Raw genomic sequence first — 25251 nt, 5'->3', positions numbered from 1 at the left:
TTGGGATACCCTGCCCACCCTGGTCCACTGGCCCTTGTAGTTTTTTCAAATTAAGTCGGAGGCGTTTACCATCCCAAAGGAATCTGCTACATAGCTTGTCAAATTGTTTGAAATATTTAAGCGGGATTCTCACTGGGAGTGCTTGGAGAATGTAATTGAACGTCGGTGTACAGGTCATTTTCAAAACATTAGCTTTCCCCCATAGTGACAAGTAAAGAGGAGTCCATCTTTCAATGTCTGCACTAAATTGACTCAGTAGTGGTTCGATGCTGACCTTCACTAGATCATCAAATTTAGGGGGGAAAGTCACACCCCGGTATTTAATGCCGTTGCTGGGCCAGGAGAATTTACCTCCCTGGAACGAGGTCTTGGGGCAGTACGAGGTTAAGTGGAGGGCTTCTGATTTTTGCCAATTAACTTTGTAGCCTGATAAATGAGCGAATCTGTCTATAATTGTAAGCAGTGCAGGAAGGGAGCACTCAGGGTCTGAGACAAGAACTAGGATGTCATCCGCATAAAGCATCTAATCGAATGGCCGCTGCCAGTGGTTCCAGAGCAAGTGCAAATAGGCCCGGAGAGATGCCGTCGCCCTGCCTGGTCCCCCTACCTAGCTCAAACCAGGGTGAGATCAGGCCATTAGTTTGCACAGCAGCTTTGGGATGTGTGTACAGGAGTTGTATCCAGGTGATGAATGTATTGCTAAAACCAAATGACTCCAGGGTGAGGAATAGGTAAAGCCACTCAACCCTGTCGAACGCCTTTTCTGCATCCAGAGATATGGCCGCTGAGGGGGAGTTCACATCACGAGTGGCCCACATAATGTCTATCAGGCGTCTGATGTTGTCCGCATAGCTACGTTTGGGGATAAAGCCCACCTGATCAGGGTAGTGATGACTTTGTTGAGTCTGTTGGCTAGCAGTTTCGATAGCACCTTTTCATCATAGCCAAGCAATGATATGGGCCTGTAGCTTTTACAATCTACTGGGTCTTTACCATTTTTTGAAATTACGGTAATAACTGCTTCCATCAGGGAGGGGGGAAGGGGGCCATTCTGAACCGCCTCTGTGTACATATCTAATAGCATGGGGCTAACTCCAGCGCATAGCACTTGTAGAATTCAGCTGTGAAGCCGTCAAGGCCAGGGGCTTTACCTGATGGTTGGCTTCTAATGACCTCTACTATCTCCTCAACAGTGATGGGCTCATCTAATAACTCACGCTGCTCATCAGACAGAGTGGGGAGGTTCAGACTACCAAGGAACGTTCGGATTTCCTCACTGTTCGCCTGCAATTCAGAAGTATACAGGCTGGCGTAAAATTGACTAAACTCTGCACTGATATCTGAGGAGTCTGAGAATAGGGTCCCCCCCTGATCTCTAATCGCTGGTATGGCGCTCATTGTCTCCTTCTGCTTTATGTATCTGGCCAGCATTCTCCCTGCTTTGTCTCCCTCTTCAAATTGTTTTTGCCTGGCTCTGAATAGGGCAAACTCTGCTTTCTCAGTGAGAATGGAGTTAAATTGATATTTAAGACGTGTAAGTGAGGTTAAATTAGTAGGCGTCATGTTTTGTATATAGGCGGTCTCAGCTGTCTCAATTTGTTTTTCTAATTCAATTTGTTTAGCCATATTCCGTTTTTTCTTAAAAGAGGCATGTTGAATGACATGTCCTCTTAGGAAGGCTTTCATGGCTTCCCATGCTGTTCCCATTGATGGGGATGTTAGTAGATTAGTTTCCTTATAGAGGTTTATTTGGGCTCTTAAGGATTCTCTTAAGCCAGCATCCAGAAGGCTTGAATTCATCCTCCATCTTGGAGTCCTATTCAACTTGTTAAAGGGGAGAATGCTGACCATTACGTGAGCGTGGTCTGAAATGTGAATACTACCAACACTAGAGGATATTGCAGAGGATACAATGGAGTCTGAGATAAAGAGGTAATCAATCCTAGAGAGTGTGCCATAAGGTGGGGAGTAGTATGTATATTCTCTGGAAGTTGGATTATGTAGGCGCCATACATCTACCAGGCCCAGGCGCTTGCACATATCCCTCAATACACTCACTGACCTACGGGGTTGGGGCCTTAAAGGCTGACGATCCAGAACAGGATCCCACACCGGATTAAAATCTCCCCCCATGATGACTGGGTGGTCTCCCATCTCCCTCAATTTGCACTCCAACCTACCAATAAAGGATGGGTCTTCAATGTTGGGCGCATAGGCATTAGCTAGAATAACTGAGTGGCCCTGTATTTCAGCTAGAACTACTAAGATCCTCCCTGAATCATCTGTGGTCTCCTTAATGCATTTATATTGGAGATGCTTATTAATCAGTATAGCCACCCCCCTATTGCGGCTAGATCCACAAGCTACAGACACATATCCCACCCACCCAGTACGTAGTTTTCTTGCCTCCTGATCTAATAAATGCGTTTCCTGGAGAAACCCTACATCACAGTGTTTAGATTTCAGATAAGACAAAACTTTTTTCCTCTTAACCGGCGAATGTAGACCCTTAACATTTAGGCTCAAGTAGCACACTCCCTTATGTGACTGCATACTGCATGTGTGCAATATGTTTTTCCTACCCCTATCTGCCTTAGTAGACTCACACAAAAAACAAGAAAAACACATAGCGTGGAAATTCAAAGAAACAAACACATGAACAACTGTGAGTTGTGTAAACTCTGCCATGCAGTCTAACACTACTTAGCTCTAAAACAAAACAGAATGGTCCGCGACTCGTAGAAATATGCAGCTTTCAGACCAAACCAGCATGGCTTTCAACTATTGCAGACGATTGAACGACGTCAACGCTCATGAACTAAAGAGCGAAATGGTAGCCTAATTTAACACAATTTACCATGAGTAAACATGTTAATGTTACCAACACTATGCAAGTATGCAAAGCCTGTTTTCAACCTCGAGCAGAGTGCACTGAAATAACAAAACTGTTAGGCTGTCAGGCCAGTTAACGTTATGCTCTGCCTGCAACCAACTCCTTCACACGCACTCATACACACCCCCATGTGGTCAGACGATTGCCTTACAACATTTAAAGCTAAAATCAAAATTCACGTCCAACAAATAGAGAACAGAAAACAATAGCCTAATACGGCTTTAGCCTAAGTGAAGAAATGAATACTAAAGTATAGGCTAATAAAATAAACCCTGACTTGGTCAGATAAACACAGACCAGCTCATTGTAAAGTAGAACAGACGTTTCAAATGAGCTTGGACGTTACCTGTACGTTACGTCTTTGAGAGATTGGCAATCCTGCCCAAGGCTTGATTTAGGGGGAAAAAAGTTATGTTCTAACGTTAGCCTACTGGCTGCATCATGTAGGCTATGGGCAGTGAGGAACGATGTTCAGAAGTTTATGGCCCATATGGATCAGTGGTCAAGTGTGTGAGCTCAAGTTAAGTCAGTCAGAGGGTCTTGATGTACTCTAGGGCTTTTCTCGGGTCCTCGAACACATGTCGCTGTCCTCCCTGACCCTTAGGGTTGATGACCAACACTGCTGGAAAACGCAGGGAAAATGCAACTCGGCGTTCATGGAGCATCTCCTTGCATTGCTTGAATTGTCTGCGTTTATCATTCACCGCCTTTGCATAGTCAGGGAAGATCATGATGCTTTGCCCTCTCCATTCCAGTTTACCCTTGTTTCGGCTTGCTTGCATGATCCGGTCGCGGTCCTGAAAGCGCAGGAACCTAGCCACAATGGCCCTCGATGGTTGGTCGTCTGTTCTCCGTGGGGCTAGTGCGCGATGGGCTCTGTCCAGTTCCAAACCTTTGGGAAAGTCCAGACCCAAGATATCCGGGATCACCTCGGTTAGAAATGAGAGAGCCCCTTTATCCTCACAGGACTCGGGAAAGCCTACGAACACAAGGTTGTTGCGGCGGCCTCGTGAGTCTAGATCATCCACCCGCAGCCGGAGTTGCACGAGCTCGGCCCGGGGGGCAGGCGGGTCCTTTTTCAGGGCCTTTTCGCTATCCTCCAGGAAGCCTAGCCGACCTTCGACGTCGGACATGCGTGTGTTAATGGCAGTCAGTTTGGACTCCATGGAGGTGATGGTTCATTGGATTTCATCAAGCTTGTTGTTGTGCCCAGTGGACATGTTTGTCAGGAGGGTGTATATATTCTTGATATCAGTGGCCACGTTGCCAGCAGTAGGCTCGTTGTCTGTGATGTTAGCAGTTACGTCTGGTGTTTCTTTTCTTTTCCCGACATTTCTTCGGTTGTAACGTTGTTTTAGCTCAGCAAATATTAACTATGGCGTCGTTCAACTATAATTTAAAACTTATTTTAAAAGCCACGCTGGTCAGAGACGGTCTTCAAGCAGCCATTCTCAAATTCCGCGTCACGTGACTCCTTGCATCGATGATTTTTAGTAACTTGAGTTCCTCGAATTTCTGGAGGAATCGTTTCAGCCCTAGTCTGAATAGTGGGTTATCCACACACTGTTAAGAATCATATTGCAATCACCCGCAAACCATACTGACATGTTTTGGTCCTGTCCAAAACTGACAGATTTCTGGTGTCAAATTTTTAACACACTTGGGACTGTATTTGGTATGAACCTTAAGCCTGAACCTCTTACAGCCCTATTTGGAGTCCCACAATCTGCAGCACCAAATTTGTCTTTGATAAAAAAGCACATCTTGGCCTTTACAACTCTTTTAGCTAGGCGCCTCATTTTATTTAAGTGGAAACACGTTCTTCCCCCCTCACACAATAGCTGGCTCAAGAAGATACTATCTCACATCAAACTTGAAAAAATTAGATTTTCCACTTAAAACCCCCAGCAAATCCTTTGACATGACCTGGAACCCCTTTATTGATTATTTGAAGATGGCTACCATTCACCCAGATGACAACTAGATGCCCCATGCCCCCCCCCCTTTATTTTTATTTTTTTAATACAGTGGGAAGAATTTGGGTGGGAAATGTTTTTGGGTTAATAGGTATAATGACTGTACCTATTTGCCTTTCACTTGGTGTTTTTTTTCTTCCCCCCCCCCCCTCGTCACAAGCGGGTGGGATTGGGTGGGAGGAATTATGGGGTTAATGGGTATATGAAGATTGGGTAAAACTTGATTGGAATAGGGATTATTACTGTTCTTGTTGCAGCTTTTTTTCTTCTTCTACCATTTGTATACCACACCATAATAGGTCCTGTTTATATATGTATGAAACCAGTTCAACTGGGCATTTTCTATATATAACAATGTTTTGTATGCAACACTGGTTCAAAAAATCAATAAAAGTATTTAAAAAAGAATCATACTGCATTGGTGAGGGAACATAAACACAAATATTCAGAATAAACTGTGTGTGTGTGTGTGTGTGTATACACACGCGCCTTTGTACCTGCAGTATTGTCTCAATTAGGGTTATGGTCTTGCCAGTCCCTGGTGGTCCAAACAGCACATAGGGGATGGGCCGACTCTCTCCAGCCAGGATCATTTTCACTGCCTGCCTCTGAGAAGGGTTCAGGTCAGGCCTGAAAAACTTCCCTTTGCCTGGTTTGGATGGGTGCTTACTGACTGGAAGAAAAAACAGACACACACATAATTACCACGATTCCTCACTGAATTGTATTGTGTACAGAGAATATGTGAACCAACCCTCAAATCAAATACCTTTAGTCCCAGTTGCTGTTGATTTCATGTCGACAGAGATGCTCGACATGCTTTCCCCATCATCACTGACCGTCACCTGATATTCAGGTCAAATTACAACCAATCAAAAACTACTCAAGTCTGTCTTTCTTTCTTTTTTAAAATCCTCTTTACCTCATTTGTTTCGGTGGTTTCCTCTTTGAGTGAATCCTCCAGCCATTTCCCAGTCCACTGGGGGGCCTGGAAGGTCAGTTTGGTGGGGAATAGAACTAGACAGCAGGGTGAAGAAGACACAACCACTAATTGGTGACTGTTCAGAAAAAAAAATTAATTCAGTTAATAATTCTGGAATGTGAAAACTATTTAAACAATTTCCCAGTCAGGATAAACAAACCCTAGCTTATCTTATGTGACATGGGCCTGCACTTACTTACACTAATATTGCACTGATTCTAAAGTCCTTTAGGACTACTTTGTGATTTTGGGCTATACAAATAAACTTGACTTACTCTGGCCAAACTGCTCAACCCGAGTTAGAGCCTGATGGCACCGTCTCATCGTCTGCCTGGTAATAAAATGATGGTGAAATTATGATTATTGTTATTATATACATATCACATGACTGTGCATTAAATTAGACTGAATTACAATAAATCAGAACTGTGTCATATTTTTACATTATTATAACCATGGGTAATCAAATCTGGATCAAGAGAGACAGATTAAAATAAGTTGCATTATAAATGCAGTCTTACAGACATTGTGAAACTCTCCTACTTACCTGTTGTACGTGAATTCGACATCGAGTGGCTCTCCCAGATAATTGTGCTTAAAGTCCTGGTTGACCCTGAAACCCACATTTTCATCTTGGATCTAAGGGGCCAAAATGACAGCAGTGGATGAAACTAAGACTGGAGACTGGAGAAAAAGTAGCACCATTTGCTCATACACAGCTGAAAGAGGTATTAGCATGTGGAAACATCTGTGTACCTCTGCGATACAGCCAATGTACTCGACCAGCATGCCATCCTGCCTGGACTCCTTCAGAGTTACTTTGTCTCCTGTAAACACAGGCTCAGCTAGTCTTACACTGCACTGGACAAAAAGCGACCAACATCAGTAACATTTACTTTGGGCTGAAGGCGTTATTTTACGCTCCAAGGTTCTGTTTATTAACATCAATGTTTGCTCAGCAGAGCCGACTAAGATTGGCAGATTGAAACACTGATTTCTACGTAGTCATCCTATGTATGGGAAGGCGTGGGGGGGTGCATTGTTTTGTTATTTAAATATGTTGGTATGTACTGGTGTTCATAATGACATCTATCTCAACAGGTGCTCCAGGACCTGTAGAATTTTTCATATTTAAAAAAAAATAAAGACCACCCGCCACATTAAAAAAAAGCATGGCATCTAATCTTACGTCAGTTTCACTCTTCTTCCTTCCATTGGAATTACATACTGCGTGTGGTGAAACTTATGTATGAACAGACCACATGCATTTTGAAATATCCCCATTATGTTGTGAAAAAGACACGACAGGCGACGCTCTACTCAGAGCGTACTCCATTTAATCAACAACACAACTAACGGCCTTCACTCACGTGACTCAGGTAAAACGTTTAACAGGATTGTTGACAGGATCTCTTCACATGCAGGTAATGCAAAAAGTTGAGTCATGACCCTACCTACTTCTTCATTTAAATAGCGTACAACAACTGTATATAGTTGTGCATCTTTATCATTGCTGCTATCAGTCGCAAATGAGAAAAATTGGACTTTCAACAGAGTGGCCAAGTCAGCCGTCCACATAGCTGCCAAGGTTTGTGTAATAGCAGTTGTCTTGGTTCTTGCACATGCACACTTTGAGGCGATTTTGCTGTCCAGAAACACAGCGTTACTGAGGTGACCTACACAAATCCGGAAAGTATTCACATCCCTTCACTTTCCCCACATTTTTTATGTTACAGCCTTATTCCAAAATGGATTAAATTCCTTTTTTTTTCTCATCAATCTACACACAATACCCCATAACGACAAAGTGAAAAAGGTTTTGTAGAAATTTTTGTAAATTTATTAAAAATAAAAAACTGAAATATTGCATGTACATAAGTATTCACACCCTTTGCTATGACACTCAAAATTGAGCTCAGGTTCATCCTGTTTCCACTGATCATCCTTGAGATGTTTCTACATCTTGATTGGAGTCCACCCGTAGTAAATTCAATGGATTGGACATGATTTGGAAAGGCACACACCTGTCTATATAAGGTCCCACTGTTGACAGTGCATGTCAGAGCAGAAACCAAGCCATGAAGTCAAAGGAATTGTCTGTGGACCTCTGAGACAGGATTGTATCGAGGCACAGATCTGGGGAAGGGTACAAAAAATGTCTACAGCTTTGAAGGTCCCAGAGAGCATAGTGGTCTCCATCATTCGTAAATGGAAGAAGTCTGGATCCACCAGGACTCTTCCTAGAGCAGGCCGCCCAGCCAAACTGGGCAAGCGGGGGAGAAGGGCCTTGGTCAGGGAGGTGACCAAGAACCCGATGGTCACTCTGACAGAGCTCCAGCGTTCTTCTGTGGAGATGGGAGAACCTTCCAGAAGGACAACCATCTCTGCAGCACTCCACCAATCAGGCCCTTATGGTAGAGTGGCCAGACGGAAGCCTCTGCTCAGTAAAAGGCACATGACAGCCCGCTTGGAGTTTGCCAGAAAGCACCTAAAGGACTCTCAGACCATGAGAAACAAGATTCTCTGGTCTGATGAAACCAAGATTGAACTCTTTGGCCTGAATGCCAAACGTCACGTCTGGAGGAAACCAGGCACCTCTCATCACCTTGCTAATACCATCCCTACAGTGAAGCATGGTGGTGGCAGCATCATGCTGTGGGGATGTTTTTCAGCGGCAGGAACTGGGAGACTAGTCAGGATCGAGGGAAAGATGAATGGAGCAAAGTACAGAGAGATCATTGATTAAAACCTGCTCCAGAGCGCTCAGGACCTCAGACTGGGGCGAAGGTTTACCTTTCAACACGACAACGACCCTAAGCACACAGCCAAGACAATGAAGGAGTGGCTTTGTGACAAGTCTGTGAATGTGCTTGGGTGGCCCAGCCAGAGCCCAGACTTGAACCGCATTGAACATCTCTGGAAAGACCTGAAAATAGCTGTGCAGCGACGCTCCCCATCTAACCTTACAGAGCTCGAGAGGATCTGCAGAGAAGAATGGGAGAAATACCCCAAATATAGGTGTGCCAAGCTTGTAGCTTCATACCTGAGAAGACTTGAGGCTGTAATCGCTGCCAAGGGTACCTCAACCAAGTACTGAGTAAAGGGCGTGAATAATTATGTACATGCAATATTTCAGTTTTTTATTTTTAATAAATTTGCAAAAATTTCTACAAAACCTTTTTCGCTTTGTCATTATGGGGTATTGTATGTAGATTGATGAGAAAAAAAAAGGAATTTAATCCATTTTGGAATAAGGCTGTAACATAACAAAATGTGGGGAAAGTGAACTGTATGTGATCTGAAATGGCAATGGGTAAATTGTGCTCGATAATAAAACTGGTAAATAACGTCTCTGTGTTGATAATTCCACACTCACTTCGATCAGCGACAAATCCGTCAATTGATTTGTTATCTCTGACGACCTGCGCATATCTGCCATGTTTGATGGTTTTATTGTGCTCTTTTAAATCGTTCAAACCACCATGTTTGATGGAAATGTCACATCTGCAGTACTCACAATACGCATAAAAATCAGAGTTTACTTGGCTTGATAAACGAAAATAGTTTAGAATACTCATCCCTAAACTTTTGGTGACAAGTCCTAACTTTCTTTGAGGTAGACGCTGTCGTCATTGGCACTGCATTCAATTTTCTCGCTAAACTCACGCAGGTTCTTCTTATTGCTACAGAGAAAAAGACCGCTTATGTTGCAGCTGTTATTGAACTATCGCGGTCGCGATTAGTCCCGCCTATTTCGGCTTCTCGTTGGATGCCCAAGTTAAACTCTGCCATTGGACTGGTAGATAACTGGTGGGGGGAAAAAAATCCAGAAAAAACATAGCGTTTATGACCTTTCTCGTAGCACCATAGCAGAGGGTCAAAATCCGTAGCTACTACGGGTAAACCGGAACAGTTGGCACCACTGCTTTATCTACATTTCCCTCATTCTCTTTACCTATGGCGAGGTTGGGTCTCCCCTCGGACAAGCCCGGGATTTCCAGGTGCAGGTAGGAGGCTCCTTTTTTGAGGACAGCTGCAATGATGGTGAACTCCTGCATTTCCTTCTCTGCCTGTAGCTCCTCCAACCACAGCAAGGTTGAGAAACGTGCACGCATGTTGGATAACGACAGGGCCTGAGCAGACAAAGGGGTACAGACTATGATACCATGACCCCTGTGACCCCTTGTAGGATGGTTCTCTTTTGGCTTTTTCCCACAATCCACAGGGGGTCAGAGGGTCAGAGTTCAGTTTCAGCTACAGAACAGAATCCTCAGAACCTCGAAAGTCAGGCTATTTCATAAAGCACATTTTAAGATGCACAGGGGGACTTTTTACACAGTAAAACAACAACATTGAAGACATACTAGTTTTAGAGTTGGTTTCCCCAAGTCTCAGTGTAACAAAGTGCACAACATGGGACCATTTGGATCTTCCTATGTTACAGCCTGACTGGTAAAAACAATGGCCTTAAAGTGCAGGTGTGCACAGGAAATTGCGCGCTTTACATCATATAAAGGAGAGTTGTGAAAAAACACTCAGGCACAACTTATCAGCCATGGAAAAAGCTAAAGCAAAATCAATCTCTGCTACTTCATCTACCATGTCAAAGAAGAGGTCTGGGACCTTAGAGTCCTAACTTCTCTAACTCTGATCTCTTCTCACACTCCTCTAACTCTGATCTCTGTTTTCTGCAGGTTGGAAGCAGCCTGGGTGTAGGGACAGAGACTATATGAGGGATGCTAAAACGGTGATTCCAGAAGCTGGGTCTTTTAGACGAGGTATCTCAAGTTTTAGATGCCAACAGCAAAGTTCTTAGAGAGGGACAACTGCTGCAGCTCACTTGATACTTGCTAAAACATTAGCTAAGGATGGACAATCCTGTGCCAATAGGGATTAAAATACCTAATGCCACCGTGTGTGTGTATACACATTAAAACAAAGATTTTCAATATGAATTAAGGTGACAGCATCCTGGTGATTCAACTGTGTGTGGGTTCCAGGGTTCAAAACCTGTTCAGGACTTTTGCCATGTGTCAGCTCATCTCTCTACCCCATGTCTCTCTTCATTATGATATCAAATGAAGCCTAAAAATGTCCAAAAAATGTATAAACTACCTGGTGGAGTCCTTTAACTTTTGTGCATAACTGTCCCACCGATTTTTTTTTTTACTTTATAGTCCAAACAGGAAGTTTGGACATCAGCCCTGTTTTTTCTTTAAAAAATTTTTTAAGTGCTTTACCAATGGATCTAAACTTGCAGGTCTTTGTATGTGCTGTATTTCAGTGCAGGCCTCACCTCTCCCAGGCAGGGCTCAACCGCCAGCACGTTAAAATTAGCCTTCAGGCAGTCTCTCAGAGAACGGGGAATCGTATATATACCCATAAAGCTCGGTAGGTGACGATTTTTGAGCCTGACGGGAAGAAAAAAGTTATTAATCAAATTGGGAGTGTAGACAGATAATTACTACCTACTCCACTTCTTTATATAAACATATTTTTTGTTTCAGCGAAGGAAAGTAGGTTAGAGTGAAATGACATTTAAAAAAAGCTTTATGATAAATTAATAAATGAATAATATGTGCAACAATGAAAGAGCAGATTAACAGTTCTAGTCCTGTCTGTCATCATTATAAGACTGTTAAGATGTGGTGGTGCCTGTGAAGAGGTGGAGCTGGGATGGTGATCATGCTGGTTGGTGGTGCCGAAGCCAGCAGGGCATCATTACGGGGACAGTAGGGTGCACGAGGCTTCAGCAGGCACTCATCCTTGCTGGCCACTTTGACTTCCAGGCGCCTCCCAATGGTGAAAGAGGAGAAGTGCAGCAACAGCAGTTCAGAACAGCGCCCCAGGTTCCTGAAACAGGAGGAAATAAAGTTAAAAATCATGTTTTTTCTAAAATTGGCCCCTTTCAGCCCCTCAGATGTACTAAGACCATGACTCCACAGTGTTTTATGTATATGTGAATGCTCCGAACCAAACTCTGAATTCACAATACGCAAATCGAGACACCTACAAACCGCATTCAGACCACAGGAGTGTGGTTTGTTTGCAGATTCAAGGTCTGGTTCAAATCAATGGCCTCCATTAAACAATATGCAAGTGAGACCAGGCAACTTGTCAGTGTTAATGAAGTGGAGGACGTTGATCTGTTAAACACTTTTAATTCTTTTTTCTCTCACTTTGAAAGATCTGATTTTACTCAATGTTTCAGTTCCCAGCCTTATTTAAGAAAATCAACATAAGGAAGGCTGCTGGCCCTGATGCCATCTGCGGGCACACTCTGCACTACTGTGCTGACCAGCTCAGCGATGTCTTTCCTAAACTCTTTCAGATGTGTGCTGATTGTTGCCAGTTACTTTCAATCTGGAAAACTTCCACTATAACCCTATCCCGAAATCAAAAAAATTCAAGAGAACTAAATGAGTTCAGATCTGTTGCACTTACATCGCTTGCAATGAAAAACTTTTGAGAAAATTTTGAAAGATGAGGTTGTCTCCCTAGCTGATGGCAAATTAGACCCCTTGCAGCTTGCTCATCAAGCTGGCAAGGGTGTGGAGGATGCAAAACTCTTTATCCTTGAAAAGGTATATAAGCACCTGGAGAAACCCAATTCTCATTGTGAGACTTTTATTTGCCGACTTCTCTTCGGCTTTAACAAGATGCAACGTTACATTTTGATCGAGTGGCTTGCTTCTTACTTTAATTTACCTGATCAGCTTTTAATGTTGCTTTTAAACTTTTTATCAGACATAACCCAGCAGGTTTTAGTTAATGGAGCTATGTCCAATGTCCTGATCTCACCCCAGGGTTGCATTCTTTCCCCCCTGCTTTTTATTTTGTACACAGACAGCTGCAGGTCTTCTAAAGAGGGTAGCTACCTGGTGAAATTCTTTGATGATACCACACTTTTGTCTCTTCTTCAGGGCTTGGAGTCAGATCACGGTTGTGCACTACCTGCCTTTGTTGATTGGTGCAATGGTAACTTCCTTGACCTTAATGTGTCAAAAACTAAGGAACTTATCATTGATTTTAGGAAGAACAGTGATATACCCAAAGCTGGCACTATACATGGCAAGGATGTTCAAATTGTTGACACTTATAAGTACTTAGAAATCGTGTTCGACTCCCAACTCAAGTTCGATGTCAACACAGATTTGATTGTCAAGCGTGGATAACAAAGATTTCACTTACTGCGGAAGCTGAATTCCTTTAATGTCTATAACACCATCTCGTGTATTTTCTACCAGTCATTTATTGAAAGTCTTTTAACTTTTTCCTCTATTTGTTGGTTTAAGGTTTAATGGGTTGACTGTGAAGGACAGAAATAGACTAAACAGTATCGTTAAGGTCTGCTCCAAAATAATCAAGAGTCCAGCAGAGAGACTTGTGCTCCCTCTGGGAGAAACGTGTGGCCCAGAAAGCAAAATGAATTATTCACCAATCTGACCACGTCCTGTCCAGTGAATTCACTGTAATGCCCTCAGGCCGGCGCTATAAAGCGCCCCCTAGGAAAACAAATTGCTAAGTCCTTCATTCCCTCTGCTATCAGGCTGTTAAATGCAGAGGGTAGTCACTTTAAATGAATGTTTTATTTTGTTTTAAACCACCATAGTTGGTTTATACCTTGACTGTTTTTCACATGGCTTGTGGGCCTGTACGTTAACTGAATGTTGCATTGGAATGTAACGTGCAATGCATCTTAGGATGCTTCATTTAATGATTTACTCTATTCGTTTAACTTGTGTGAATTTTTATCCTTCGCCTGGTCCTCGTGTGAGTCTGCATGCATGGCCACACGAGGGTGACAGAGTGCATCTCTTGCCTATGTACTGATCCGTCTATTGTCTTGGACATACTGCTGATTGCCACTTGTCTGTGAGTTTGTGTATGGTCTGGGTAGATTGTGGAACTGAATTGCCCTTTTGGGATAAATAAAGTTGTCTGAATCTGAAGTCATGGTAAAAATGGTTTGTAAGATTTTGATATTTTGACAATTCATGCTAATGATTGAAAACAGAGCTCACATAACTAAGATAACTGTCAGTTTATAAGGAGAATTCCCTCATAAGGGAGATTTCATGAACTCATTTTAACAGCTAAGAGAAATCCCCCAGATATCATGTGTAAATGCTCTGACATCATGTTGGCTCAGCTAATGGCGAGCAAAACTTGAAGCTCTGGGATGACAGCTCATTATATCAAGCATTTTTTAAAGGACACTGTTAGTCTAATTCACACTGGGTGACTTCCAAGTCATTTTTCACCATCTTGTCTATTAAAGTTGATTTTGGCTTATGCATTTTGTCCCTTCCACTATGAAGACTGACACCAGTTTTTATTACAGACTCTCGGTATTACAAGCTCCATTTTCAATCCTTTTAATAAAAGCAAATAACAAATAGAACTTACTTGGCTGTGCAGCGCAAAACAACAGACAGCCTCTGCCCTGGTGCAATAGCCACCTCTCTCTTCTCTTTCCTACCAGCGGATTTAGGTATAGGCCTCTGCCGAACCTCGCCGTTCTCCTGGTCCCCCTCGTTCATGCTGCTGACTCCCTGTTTAAGAGGGGCTGGGTCAGGGCTGGACGTGGAGCCAACTGCAGGTGACCTGGGCATTTTCTTTCCTGTAGCTTCTTTGATAGCTCTCACGGTGAACTGATGTTCCAAGTCCCATCCGGCAAACTCACAGCATTTCAGCGTGTGGGTCTGAGAACCTCTGTTCCTATTTGGAAGGAGTGAGAGAGAGAGGAAGCAGGTCAGAGGGAAATACTGTGCTTAACAGATATTCCTGTTCTGGTCCGAGTAAGGTGGTCCAACTATGAACCCTACAACCCGGAAGTAACTTTGCATTTTGATGCTATGATCCCCTCAGCTCTTAGTCTATGGCAGCGTTTCTCAAAGTGTGTGGTGCGCCCCCCCTGGGGGCACAGAGGCATGAAGGGGGGGGGGGGTGATCCGGGGGGAATGTAGTGCGGAACTAACGTTTTGATGTCGGAATCTTTTCACGGCATAACAATCAACAAAACATGCTTTCATGAGACAAGAGAGTCTGTAGGTTCACAGAATGGAGAGATACTTGACAGGGGCGAAAAGAAAGACAGGCAATGCTCCCGAGACAAACAAGACAAAGTGCTTCGCTGACAGCAATCAACCAAAAACCAAGTTAAGAAAATATAATGAAGCCTATCTTGCTTTTGGGTTCACAGTGAATGTGGTGGGAGATGAGGAGAGACCGGTGTGTATTTTATGTCAGAAAACTCTGGCTGATAGTATGAGACCAAACAAATTAAGAAGACACTTGGAGATATTACACCCCAGTCACATCAATAAGCCACTCGAGTTCTATCAGAGAAAACTTGGTGCATACCGTCAGCAGGAACATTGCTTTGTAAAAGCTGTATCAGTGAACAACGAAGTACTAATGGCATCATACAAGGTCGCATACAGAATTGTCCAGTGCAACAAACCACACTCAATAGCAAAGGAGCTCATACTTCCCGCAGCTTTAAATATGGTGTCAACTATGTTTGATGAGACAAGTGCTGCAAAATTGAAGGCTGTCCCTCTGTCCAATGATACAGTTGCAAGACATTATGCAACATTTCAATGACCTTGAAGAACAACTCATTGAAAAACTGTAACACAAACATTTCGCCTTACAAGTGGACGAGGCTACTGACAGCAATAAAGAGTGCTTGTTTATTGCTTATGTTCACTTTGTTACGTCAGAGACACTGTGTGACAATTTGCTGTTTTGCAAGTATGTCCCAAGTAGAGTGAGCGCTGTTGAGCTCTTCAGGCTTCTTGACTGTTACCTGACAGAACATGGGCTGAAAAGGGAGAACTGTGTGGGCGTTTGCACGGATGGTGCACAGACCATGGCGGTGAAAATGGAGGGACTGCAGACACTAATCAAGAGGATCTCGCCAAATGCGCAATGGACGCACTGTGTCATACACAGAGAAGCGCTACCATAAAGACAGATTAGCCCTGACCTAAACGAGGTTTTGACCGATGTTGTTAGCCGTGGTCAATTTCATCAAAACAAGACCCTGAGAGCGCGGCTGTTCTCTGCGCTTCATGAGGAGATAGCAGCTGAACATTCAGCTGTGTTGTTTCACAGCGAGGCTAGATGACTCTCGCAAGGTTAAGTGTTATCGCGAGTCTTTGAGCTCAGAGAGAAAATTTGAGTGTTTTTGGGGGAGGAGCGTATGAATGAAGTTGCAATCAAGTTTAGTGATGAACAATTTCTGATGAAACTGGCCTATCGCATTGATATATTTGGAAAGCTGAATGAATTAAATCTTCGGCTTCAAGGCAGAGACAAGTACCTTCCTCACCTGGCAAACAAGATCAGTGCATTCACTCAAAAGCTTGAGCTGTGGGGCAGGCGACTTGATCAAGGAAATACTGATTACTTTTGGAATCTGAGTGAATTTGTTGAAACCAGTGATTCTGGAGCCACCACAGTGATTTCACGTCTTAAGGAGCACATCTCGTCCCTGAAAGGATTCTTTCAAAAATACTTCACAAACAACAGTGCTCAGTATGACTGGGTGACAGATCCATTCATTGCAGCAGCACCTGCTGATTTCAGCTCTGCTGAAGAGGACCAGTTCATCGAGATGACATGGGCATGTTGGTGAAGGGAACAGAGGTGATGAGGAGGTGATGGGTAGGTATGGTGTCAAGGAGAGAAATGTGGAAGGACAGATGGTGGTGAATTTTGCGAAAAGGATGGAAATGGCTGTGGTGACTACATATTTCAAGAAGAGGGAGGAACACAGGGTGACATGGAGGAAAGTGCACACAGGTGGATTATATCCTATGTACAAACCCCAATTCCAATGAAGTTTGGACGTTGTGTAAAACGTAAATAAATACAAAATACAATGATTTGCAAATCCTTTTCGACCTATATTCAATTGAATACACTACAAAGACAAGATATTGAATGTTCAAACTGACAAACTTTATTGTTTTCTCTGTTTTTTTTTTTTTGAGAAGCGTGTCAGGAGTGGTTTGTGACAGAAGGGTACCAGCAAGAGTTAAATGGAAGGTTTACAAGATGGTTGTGAGACCAGCTATGTTATATGGGTTGGAGACAGTGGCACTGACGAAAAGACAGGAGGTGGCGCTGGAGGTGGCAGAGTTGAAGATGCTAAGATTTTCATTGGAAGTGACGAAGGAGGACAGGATTAGGAATGAGTATATTAGAGGGACAGTTCAGGCTGGACGGTTTGGAGAAAAAGCAAGCGAGGCAAGATTGGAAATGTGTGGAGGAGAGATGCTGGGTATATTGGGAGAAGGACGCTGAATAGTGAGCTGCCAGGGAAGAGGAAAAGAGGAAAGCCAAAGAGGAGGTTTATGGATGTGGTGAGAGAAGACATGCAGGTGGTTAATGTGACAGAGGAAGATGCAGAAGACAGGAAGAAATGCAAACGGATGATCCACCATGGAGACCCCTAATGGGAGCAGCCAAAAGTAGTAGTAGTAGTATAAAATCAAGTTGCGAACAAATGGCAAGCTGTCACATAGAAACATCACAGACAAATTAGACTAATGTTAACTTTTTAACCATAATCAATGGTGTTTGTGTCTCAAAACTTGTAAATTTGTTCATTCATAATCATCTCATGAAATAAAATGTTATAATCTTTTCCACAAGTTGACGACAGATCATATTTCAGCTGTTTGACCAAAACTCCATTCATGTTTCCCATAGAGACAGAGCCAAGGAACCCACGGTGGGGCTCATTCCCTCAATTACCATAAAGTTGTAATGAAGGCTGCCAATGTCTTTCTTTGGATGCCTGGCAATTAGAAGCATTACAGGACGTTTAATAATGCATGATTCACTTACTGTATCCACAACACAAGATCCAGGCTCTCCCCCAACTCAAGATCCCCAAAGTGGGCATAAAATGAGACATCCAGGCCACCTTTGTTTCGCAGAAGACTCTGGATGTCAGCATTCAGGACAGGCTTCGTGGAAGGTGATGTACTGCAGAGAGAATACCAGCATAAAGAAATTTGCATGGGTTAATGAACCAGGTCATATCGCTCATGTCAACGTTTAATCGAAGCAGTCCAATCAATCAATCAGTCTATACTTACAAAAAAAGATTGACCAACTTTGTTGTAGTACATTTCATAATTGAATGAATAATGATTTATTTGGAAGATGTAAATAAGCAGGATATAGCATACAGATAAGCCACTATCAAACCTGAAGTGATCAACAAATCCCAGACATCAAACATAGCGAACAAATCTCCATATGCATCAGATTATTTGTTAAATGTTAGGAAAGGGAATAGGAGGAAGTATACACTTATTTTTCCTACCACTTCTCACCTACTCTTAATTCAGCTACTATACAAACTCAATTCCCACTGTACTGTATAGTTCAAATTCAATGCAAGTTTTGCTGCACAATAGAAACTAAACTATTGTGAACTATAAGAGAGAAAAAAGCATCAAAAACACATGAGAGAAAGCGAAAAAAGAAAAGAAAAAGACATCCTAATGTCACTTATCTAGAATAAACATCTCAATACTACATACAACCCAAATATCCACTCAGTGTCGTAGAAAGAAAAATGAAAAAAAGAGAGAAATGTTTAGAGCTAAATAAAACAAACAGTTAACGCAACTCTGTCATCTCTATATCTCTTGATAATCCATCCTTTGTACTTCCTTTTTGAACTGTGTAATGTTTGCACTTTCAGTTCCATGCTCAGACCGTTCCACAATTTCCCCCAGATTGAAATGCCCATGCTCTTCAAAGTTGTACGAACACATAACACTTTAAATTTTATTTCACTCTCAAATTATATTCTCCTTCTCTAGCTGAGAATATGTTTTGTATATTATTCGGTAGTAGATTGTTTCTTGCTCCCCCCCCTTTCTTTCTTTCTCCCTAATTGCACTTGGCCAATTACCCCACTCTTACGAGCCATCCCGGTCGCTGCTCCACCCCCTCTGCCGAGCCGGGGAGGGCTGCAGACTACCACATGCCTCCTCCTATACATTAGGAGTTGCCAGCTGCTTCTTTTCACCTGACAGTGACGAGTTTCGCCAGGGGGAGGTAGCGTGTGGGAGGATCACGCTATTCCCCCTGCCCCCCGAATAGGCGCCTCAACTGACCAGAGGAGGTGCTAGTGCAGTGACCGGGATAAATACCCACATCCAGCTTCCCACCCACAGACACGGCCAATTGTGCCTGTAAGGACACCCCACCAAGCCGGAGACAACATGAGGATTCGAACTGAGATCCCCGTGTTGGTAGGCAATGGAATAGACCACTACGCTACCCGGATGCCTCGATTGTTTCTTGCTTTGAACATTATTTGTGCTGTGTTAAATTTTACTAAATCCCTGAACTTCAAGGCACTTAACTTTGAAAATAGCTTGTTGGTGTGTTCACAATATCCTACATTGTTAACTAACCTTATGGCTCTTTTTTGTAGTATACATAACGTTTGTAGGTTGGTTTTGTAGGCGTTACCCCATATCACCATACAGTAGATAAGATATGGTACTGCTGCACATCCTTGCCAGCTCGGTCCCTCCGTCTAGCCAATTGGTACAAGTCCTTTTCTCCTTCCTTGGTGTCCAACCTCTCATACAACTCACCATACGCCTTTTCCTTTGCCACCTCTCTCTTCGCTTTACACCACATCTTCTTGTAGTCCAGTCTACTTTCTTCATCTCTGACTATCCCACTTCTTTGCCAACCAACCTCTTCCTCTGTATACTTTGCTGTACTTCCTCATTCCACCACCAAGTCTCCACCACCAAGTCTTCCTTCCTCTGTCCAGATGACACACCAAGTACCTTCCTAGCTGTCTCCCTCACTATTCCTGCAGTGGCTGCCCAGTCATCTAGCAACTCTTCACTACCACCCAGTACCTGTCGTAACTCCTCCATGAACGCCACACAACAGTGGAGAGAGTGATGAAAAATTTCTGTCAAACGTTGTGTCCTGATGAACTGATTCACCTTTTTTTGAGCCACACAACAGTCTTCCTTCTTTAACGTCCCCCATTTGATCCTTGGCTCCACCTTCACTCTCTTCCTCGTCTTGATCTCCAAAGTCATGCTATAGACCACCAGCTGATGCTCCCTAGTTACGTTCTCCCATCACCACACCTTGCAGTCTCCAATCCCTTTCAGATTGCGCCTCCTGCATAAGATATAGTCCACCTGTGAGCACCTTCCTCCGCTCTTATAGGTCACCCTGTCTTCCTCCCTCTTCTTAAAATGAGTAATCACTACAGTCTATCCTTTTCGCAAAATCCACCACAATCTGTCCTTCCATATTCCTCTCCTTGACACCATACCTACTCAATACCTCATCACCTCTGTTCCTTTCACCAACATGCCCATTGAAGACCGCTCCAATCGCCACTCTCTCCTCCTTGAGAACACTCTTCACCACTTCATCCAACTCACTCCAGAATTCTTTCTCTTCCATCTCACACTCAACTTGTGGGGGCATATGTGTTTCTAACATTCATCATCACACCTTCGATTTTCAGCTTCATATTCATCACTCTGTCCGACACTCACTTCACCTCCAACACACTCTTGCTATATACTCTCCCTTCAGAATGACCTCTCTTCCATTTCTCCTCCCATTCGCACCATAGTAGAAGAGTCTGAACACACCTCCGATGCTCCTGGCCTTACTCCCCTTCCACTTGGTCTCTTGCACACGCAGTATATCTACTTTTCTTCTCTACGTCATATCAGGACAGGTGAACAAAATCAACTATCTGGCAGAATGGAAAACAAGCAGTACAGTGGGAACAGAGTACCCTGACCTCATTCAAATGCTGTGGTGGTCACCTGCATTTAGTAGGGGCCATGCAAAGGGCCCTCCAGCTGTAAATGGACTGGCTGCTCTCCACCACCACAAGGTTGACCAGGTCTCCAGGCTGAGGTTGGTAGTGAGCAGGAAGCAGTAAAGAGTTCCGGCTGAAAAACACACTGTCCCCCACCACACCACTTCTGCTTGACACACTGGTCACACACAACTGAGAGAGAGGGGATAGGATGCAAAGGAGGAGGGAGAAGCGAGATATGTTATATTTAGAAATATCATCACTGCCTGTATAGGTGTTATCTGATCAGCACTGTGTTTGTTGCCCACTGTTATTGTTTTTACTCACTGTCATCTCAAGAGTATTTCATAACTTGCTTAAGTAAAGACTGCGGGGTTTATCAGGTGGGTGTATCCATGTTATGTTTCTGTTTTGTATTTGATTTCTGTGCAGTGTTTAAGTGTGCACCGTCTTCAGTTTCTATCTGTTGAGTTCTGTTAAACATGCACTATCTGCTGAAAATAACAATCCCTAAGGACAGTTAACTACGTCTGTTTTGTCTTTCGATTACTTAAGTCTTCATTAGCCGATTGCTATGAATACGAGTATCTCTGCACCCGATGCACCTTCTCATACCACATTGGGATGCAGAGCTGCATATGTAAGCAGTGTTGGCCAAGTTACTTTCAAAATGTAACACATTACTAGTTACTTTAATTTGAAAGTAACAAGTTACTTTACAATCTTACTGTCTGTGTAGAGTAATATGCAATTGATTACGCTACTTTTGTGTTACTTTCACCAAAATAACTGCAGAAGTACGACTTGGCATAAAATGGAAGAGGGTACTGTTTCAGAGTGGGTAATCAAAGCACAGAAGTTTATTGCAGTTCATTACAAATCCAGTGGTGGGCGATATTATATAGCCTAATGAAGCTGTAGACTTGAAACAGCTTATATTAAATGCTTATATTAACAATAGCGTGATGACGTAGAACAATTAAATAGCCAAGCCCTTTTGCTTAAATAAATGAATGGCCTTGGACATTGGTATGGTCAGGCAGACAAAGGATCAAAGTCTGATAAACTGTTCTTGTCCTTTTCTTTGATAAACAAAGTAATGGGAGTATACCCGTTTCAAAAACGTAGAGTAAGATTCTGCAGCCATCCCTGCCATCAAATTTTGGCAACAGCAAATCTTCAGGGGATTTTTTTTTTCTGGTGGTGCACTGGTGGAAGTGGCACAGTGTGGGGAAATTCTTTTAAAAAAAATCAATTAACACCCGGCACAGACGCACACAACATGAGTGCTGCAGCAGAACATGTCCATTGATTGATCACGGAAGCCGCGCACACCTGTGTGGGCACCCGCTGCTACTGATCTCTACACAAAGCTGGTCCCCCCCCCCCCACATGCAGCTACATGGCCTTCCAACATGTAAAAACTACACAGAACTGTGTAAAAAAAGAAAAGAAAAGTATAATCTGTTTAAAAATGATTAAAATAAATACCTCATTGTACCAGATGCAATGCAATGCAAACATGCAACCTCGTGGGTTTTTTTTTCATTGCACATTAAAATAAATCAAATCAATGTGTATCCATGATCCTGTCCTGTGGTTAAAACAATCTAGTTATTAATTCAGCACCAGTTAAAGCATTTGCCACTTAACTTATCCATTTTACAATGTAGTCTACCTGAAATCTCCTCAGAAAACACGGCTGGCACGCAACTACACGCAACATATACGCAGTTGGTGTAGCAGGTAAACAAGACTAGGTTAAAACCTAGTATATGGCTGGAACTCAACTACATTTAAAAAGCTGCTGTTTTGACATCGGTTCCGTAAAGAGCGGCTGTATTGGACAGCAGTTTTCAAACCCTGATCTATACAGTTAAATAGCGCCAATTTATTTTTATATGAAATAATTACCTGGCTACAATCACTGCTGCCATGATGACTGGAAAGTCAGGGTGTGACACCTCTTATAAATGCGCTTCAGTGACCACCACATTTCTTAAGACACTAACCATTTTCACTCTAACTGTGCGTGGCTATTAGCGCTGGTGTTTGTATATTGGACTTTTTTTTTGCAACAAGGCATCTCAGTTGTATCCACGAGCAGCAATATATTACGTTCGTTAGTGTGCGCTGATTCCAGGCCAATGGGGAAACTCCCACTTCTGTGTTTACCAGCGATGTCTTTGGTCGGTTGACTAGGGCTGTCAGTTAATATTCCAAATTCGAATATATTCGAATTGTAAAAAAAAAAAAAAAAAAAAAAAAACAGACATTCGAGTGTGAAAATTAATATTTGTTTGTGATATAAAAAAAAAAAAAGCACTACTGTCTGCCTTGCGAATTCTCGCACGGGCCTTGGCTGCTGCACGGAATACGCTGCATGATGGACAGGAGTCACACAACGCTGCTTTCATTGGTTGAAAATGAAACTTGGGTCAAGCTGAAACGAGCGTATAATTCAACGACAACCGTGTGGTAAAGATGGCAGAGAGTTCACAACCCAACTCAGGCGCAGAGAATGATTTTCACTCCGAACAATCTAAGAAGCCCCATTTGGAAAAGCTTCGGATTTTGGTCAGAAAACAGAAAAATTGTTGAACCTCGAGATAAAGTCATATGCAAGCTATGTAAGCTACAGTTAGCTTACCATTCCACCACTAGTAACCTGAGGGCACATCTCGAAAATAACACATCAATTACGAATCATTCATCTCACGCCAAGACAGCGTGTTCTCTTTTCTAACTCTAGCACCAACCACGGTGCTGACAGACAGAGAGAGAGGGAGAGAGAGAGAGCAAGCGAGCAGTCTATTGTCTTTAAATTAAGTTTTACAGTATAGTATTTTATTTGTTTGTTTTGTAATTGTAATGTGTAGGTATGTAATCTTTTAAAAGCGATGTTTACGTTGAAATAAATATACCTAGACAAGTTATGTCTCTCGTATTGGTTTGTCTCCTTATGGACATAATGCGCAAAAATGTATTCGATTGGGTTAAAACCTATGTGTGTTTATTTTTTTTTAGAAGGAATAATGAAATGTAATTTTTGGCCAATTTTGACAGCTCTACGGCTGACCAATCATGTAACTTCCATGACGTCGTTGGTCACCTGATCCAGTAGCCCAATCATGTCAAACTCAGTCAGTCACTAACTATGATCACTCAGTCAGGGACATTCGCGTTTGTAGGGCTGGCTGCACTGGCCGGCACAGCAAAAAAAACAAAACAAAACACTCCACCCGCCTACGTGATGCACCGCATTCATGCCTGGTTTCGGGTGGTAATGCATTACTTGATATAGTAACTGTAATAATATTACAGCCTTAAATTCCTTGGAGTCCACATCAGCGAGGACCTTTCGTGGACAATAAACACCCAGGCCCTTGTGAAAAAGGCCCAACAACACCTGCATTTCCTGAGGAGGCTGAGGAGCGCCCATCTACCCCCCAAAATTCTCACCAACTTCTACCACTGCACTATAGAGAGCATCCTGACCATCTGCATCTCAGTGTGGTACGGCAACTGCACCTAAGTAGACCAGAAAGCTCTGCAGCGGATCGTCAAGGCGGCCCAGCATATCACCGGTACCCAGCTCCCAGCCATAAAAGACATTTATCACAAACGCTGCCTTCGAAGGGGTCTCAGCATCAGCAGAGATCCCCCCCCACCCCAACCATGGACTGTTCTCCCCCCCTGTGCTCTGAGAGGCGCTACAGGAGCCTCAGAGCCCGCACTACCAGGCTCAAAAACAGTTTCTTTCCACAAGCTGTTGCCCACCTGAACCTGGCTACCCACTGAATGTCTGTAGATATTTTGAAATATTTCGTACTCCAGCTCTCTTTTAACTTATTTTTAGCTTTTGGTCTTCATGTGTGTATATCTTATATTGTGTTTGCTGTGTTTGTCTGTCTGTCTTGCACTGTTTGGTGAAGCCACAGCCCTCATTTCATTTTTAACATGTGCCTGCACATTGTTTTTAATGACAATAAATTGAATTGAAATCCTATTAGAAACGCATTATATTACTTTGTTACTGCTACCCCTAACACTGTATGTAAGACACCAAAAATCAGACGTATCTTTAATCGGCATCTTTGCCTTAGGCTTTAAATGAGGTTATTACCTGGTCAAGGCGGCGATAGCGTAAAGGGGCCACAGAATGAGCCTCTGTGGTGTATAAAGGACTGATGGAATACTGGGCTTGTACCCAGTCTCCCTTCACTGGCACATAACCTAAAAGACAGGAGAGGAATTATCAAAGACAGGTTTAGAGACATGTTTCCGGTGTGGGAAGATGGCGGCACTAATTCACGTTTGCAGCGGCCTCAACCAGTACCTGTGTGGGAAGATGGCAGTGTGAATTCACGTTTGCGGCGGCCTCACCCAGTACTGTCCGTGCAGTATCTTTGTCCATGTCGAAGTTTTGTCTTTGTTTAATGGCTGGGAGAGCTGGCAGTGGATCGGCTGGGAGAGCTTAGTCTGCGGCGTCCTGTGGGCCCAGGGACCACGGCCCTGCCCAGAGCTGCGCCCAAGGAGGTAACACTGAGGG

At 43.2% G+C, this 25251-nt stretch overlaps 1 protein-coding gene across 1 annotated transcript in view; it reads right to left on the bottom strand.

Annotated features, from left to right (window-relative positions):
- Window positions 1–25251, bottom strand: part of mov10l1 (Mov10 like RISC complex RNA helicase 1) — a 61113-nt gene that overhangs the window by 20921 nt on the left and 14941 nt on the right. The window contains exons 4-16 of the mRNA XM_056281696.1: window positions 24826–24935; window positions 20704–20891; window positions 17714–17854; window positions 14261–14572; window positions 11516–11704; window positions 11148–11274; window positions 9807–9984; window positions 6608–6678; window positions 6399–6490; window positions 6118–6182; window positions 5792–5886; window positions 5639–5714; window positions 5367–5542 (exon numbers count right to left, since the gene is read on the bottom strand). Of these exons, the coding sequence (XP_056137671.1) occupies window positions 5367–5542; window positions 5639–5714; window positions 5792–5886; window positions 6118–6182; window positions 6399–6490; window positions 6608–6678; window positions 9807–9984; window positions 11148–11274; window positions 11516–11704; window positions 14261–14572; window positions 17714–17854; window positions 20704–20891; window positions 24826–24935 (1820 nt within the window). The remainder of the gene's footprint in view (window positions 1–5366; window positions 5543–5638; window positions 5715–5791; window positions 5887–6117; window positions 6183–6398; window positions 6491–6607; window positions 6679–9806; window positions 9985–11147; window positions 11275–11515; window positions 11705–14260; window positions 14573–17713; window positions 17855–20703; window positions 20892–24825; window positions 24936–25251) is intronic.

The sequence above is a fragment of the Lampris incognitus genome, chromosome 6 (genome assembly GCF_029633865.1).
Source record: "Lampris incognitus isolate fLamInc1 chromosome 6, fLamInc1.hap2, whole genome shotgun sequence".
In the NCBI taxonomy this organism is placed as follows: Eukaryota; Metazoa; Chordata; class Actinopteri; order Lampriformes; family Lampridae; genus Lampris; species Lampris incognitus.
This window is presented reverse-complemented; position numbering and strand designations above follow the sequence as displayed.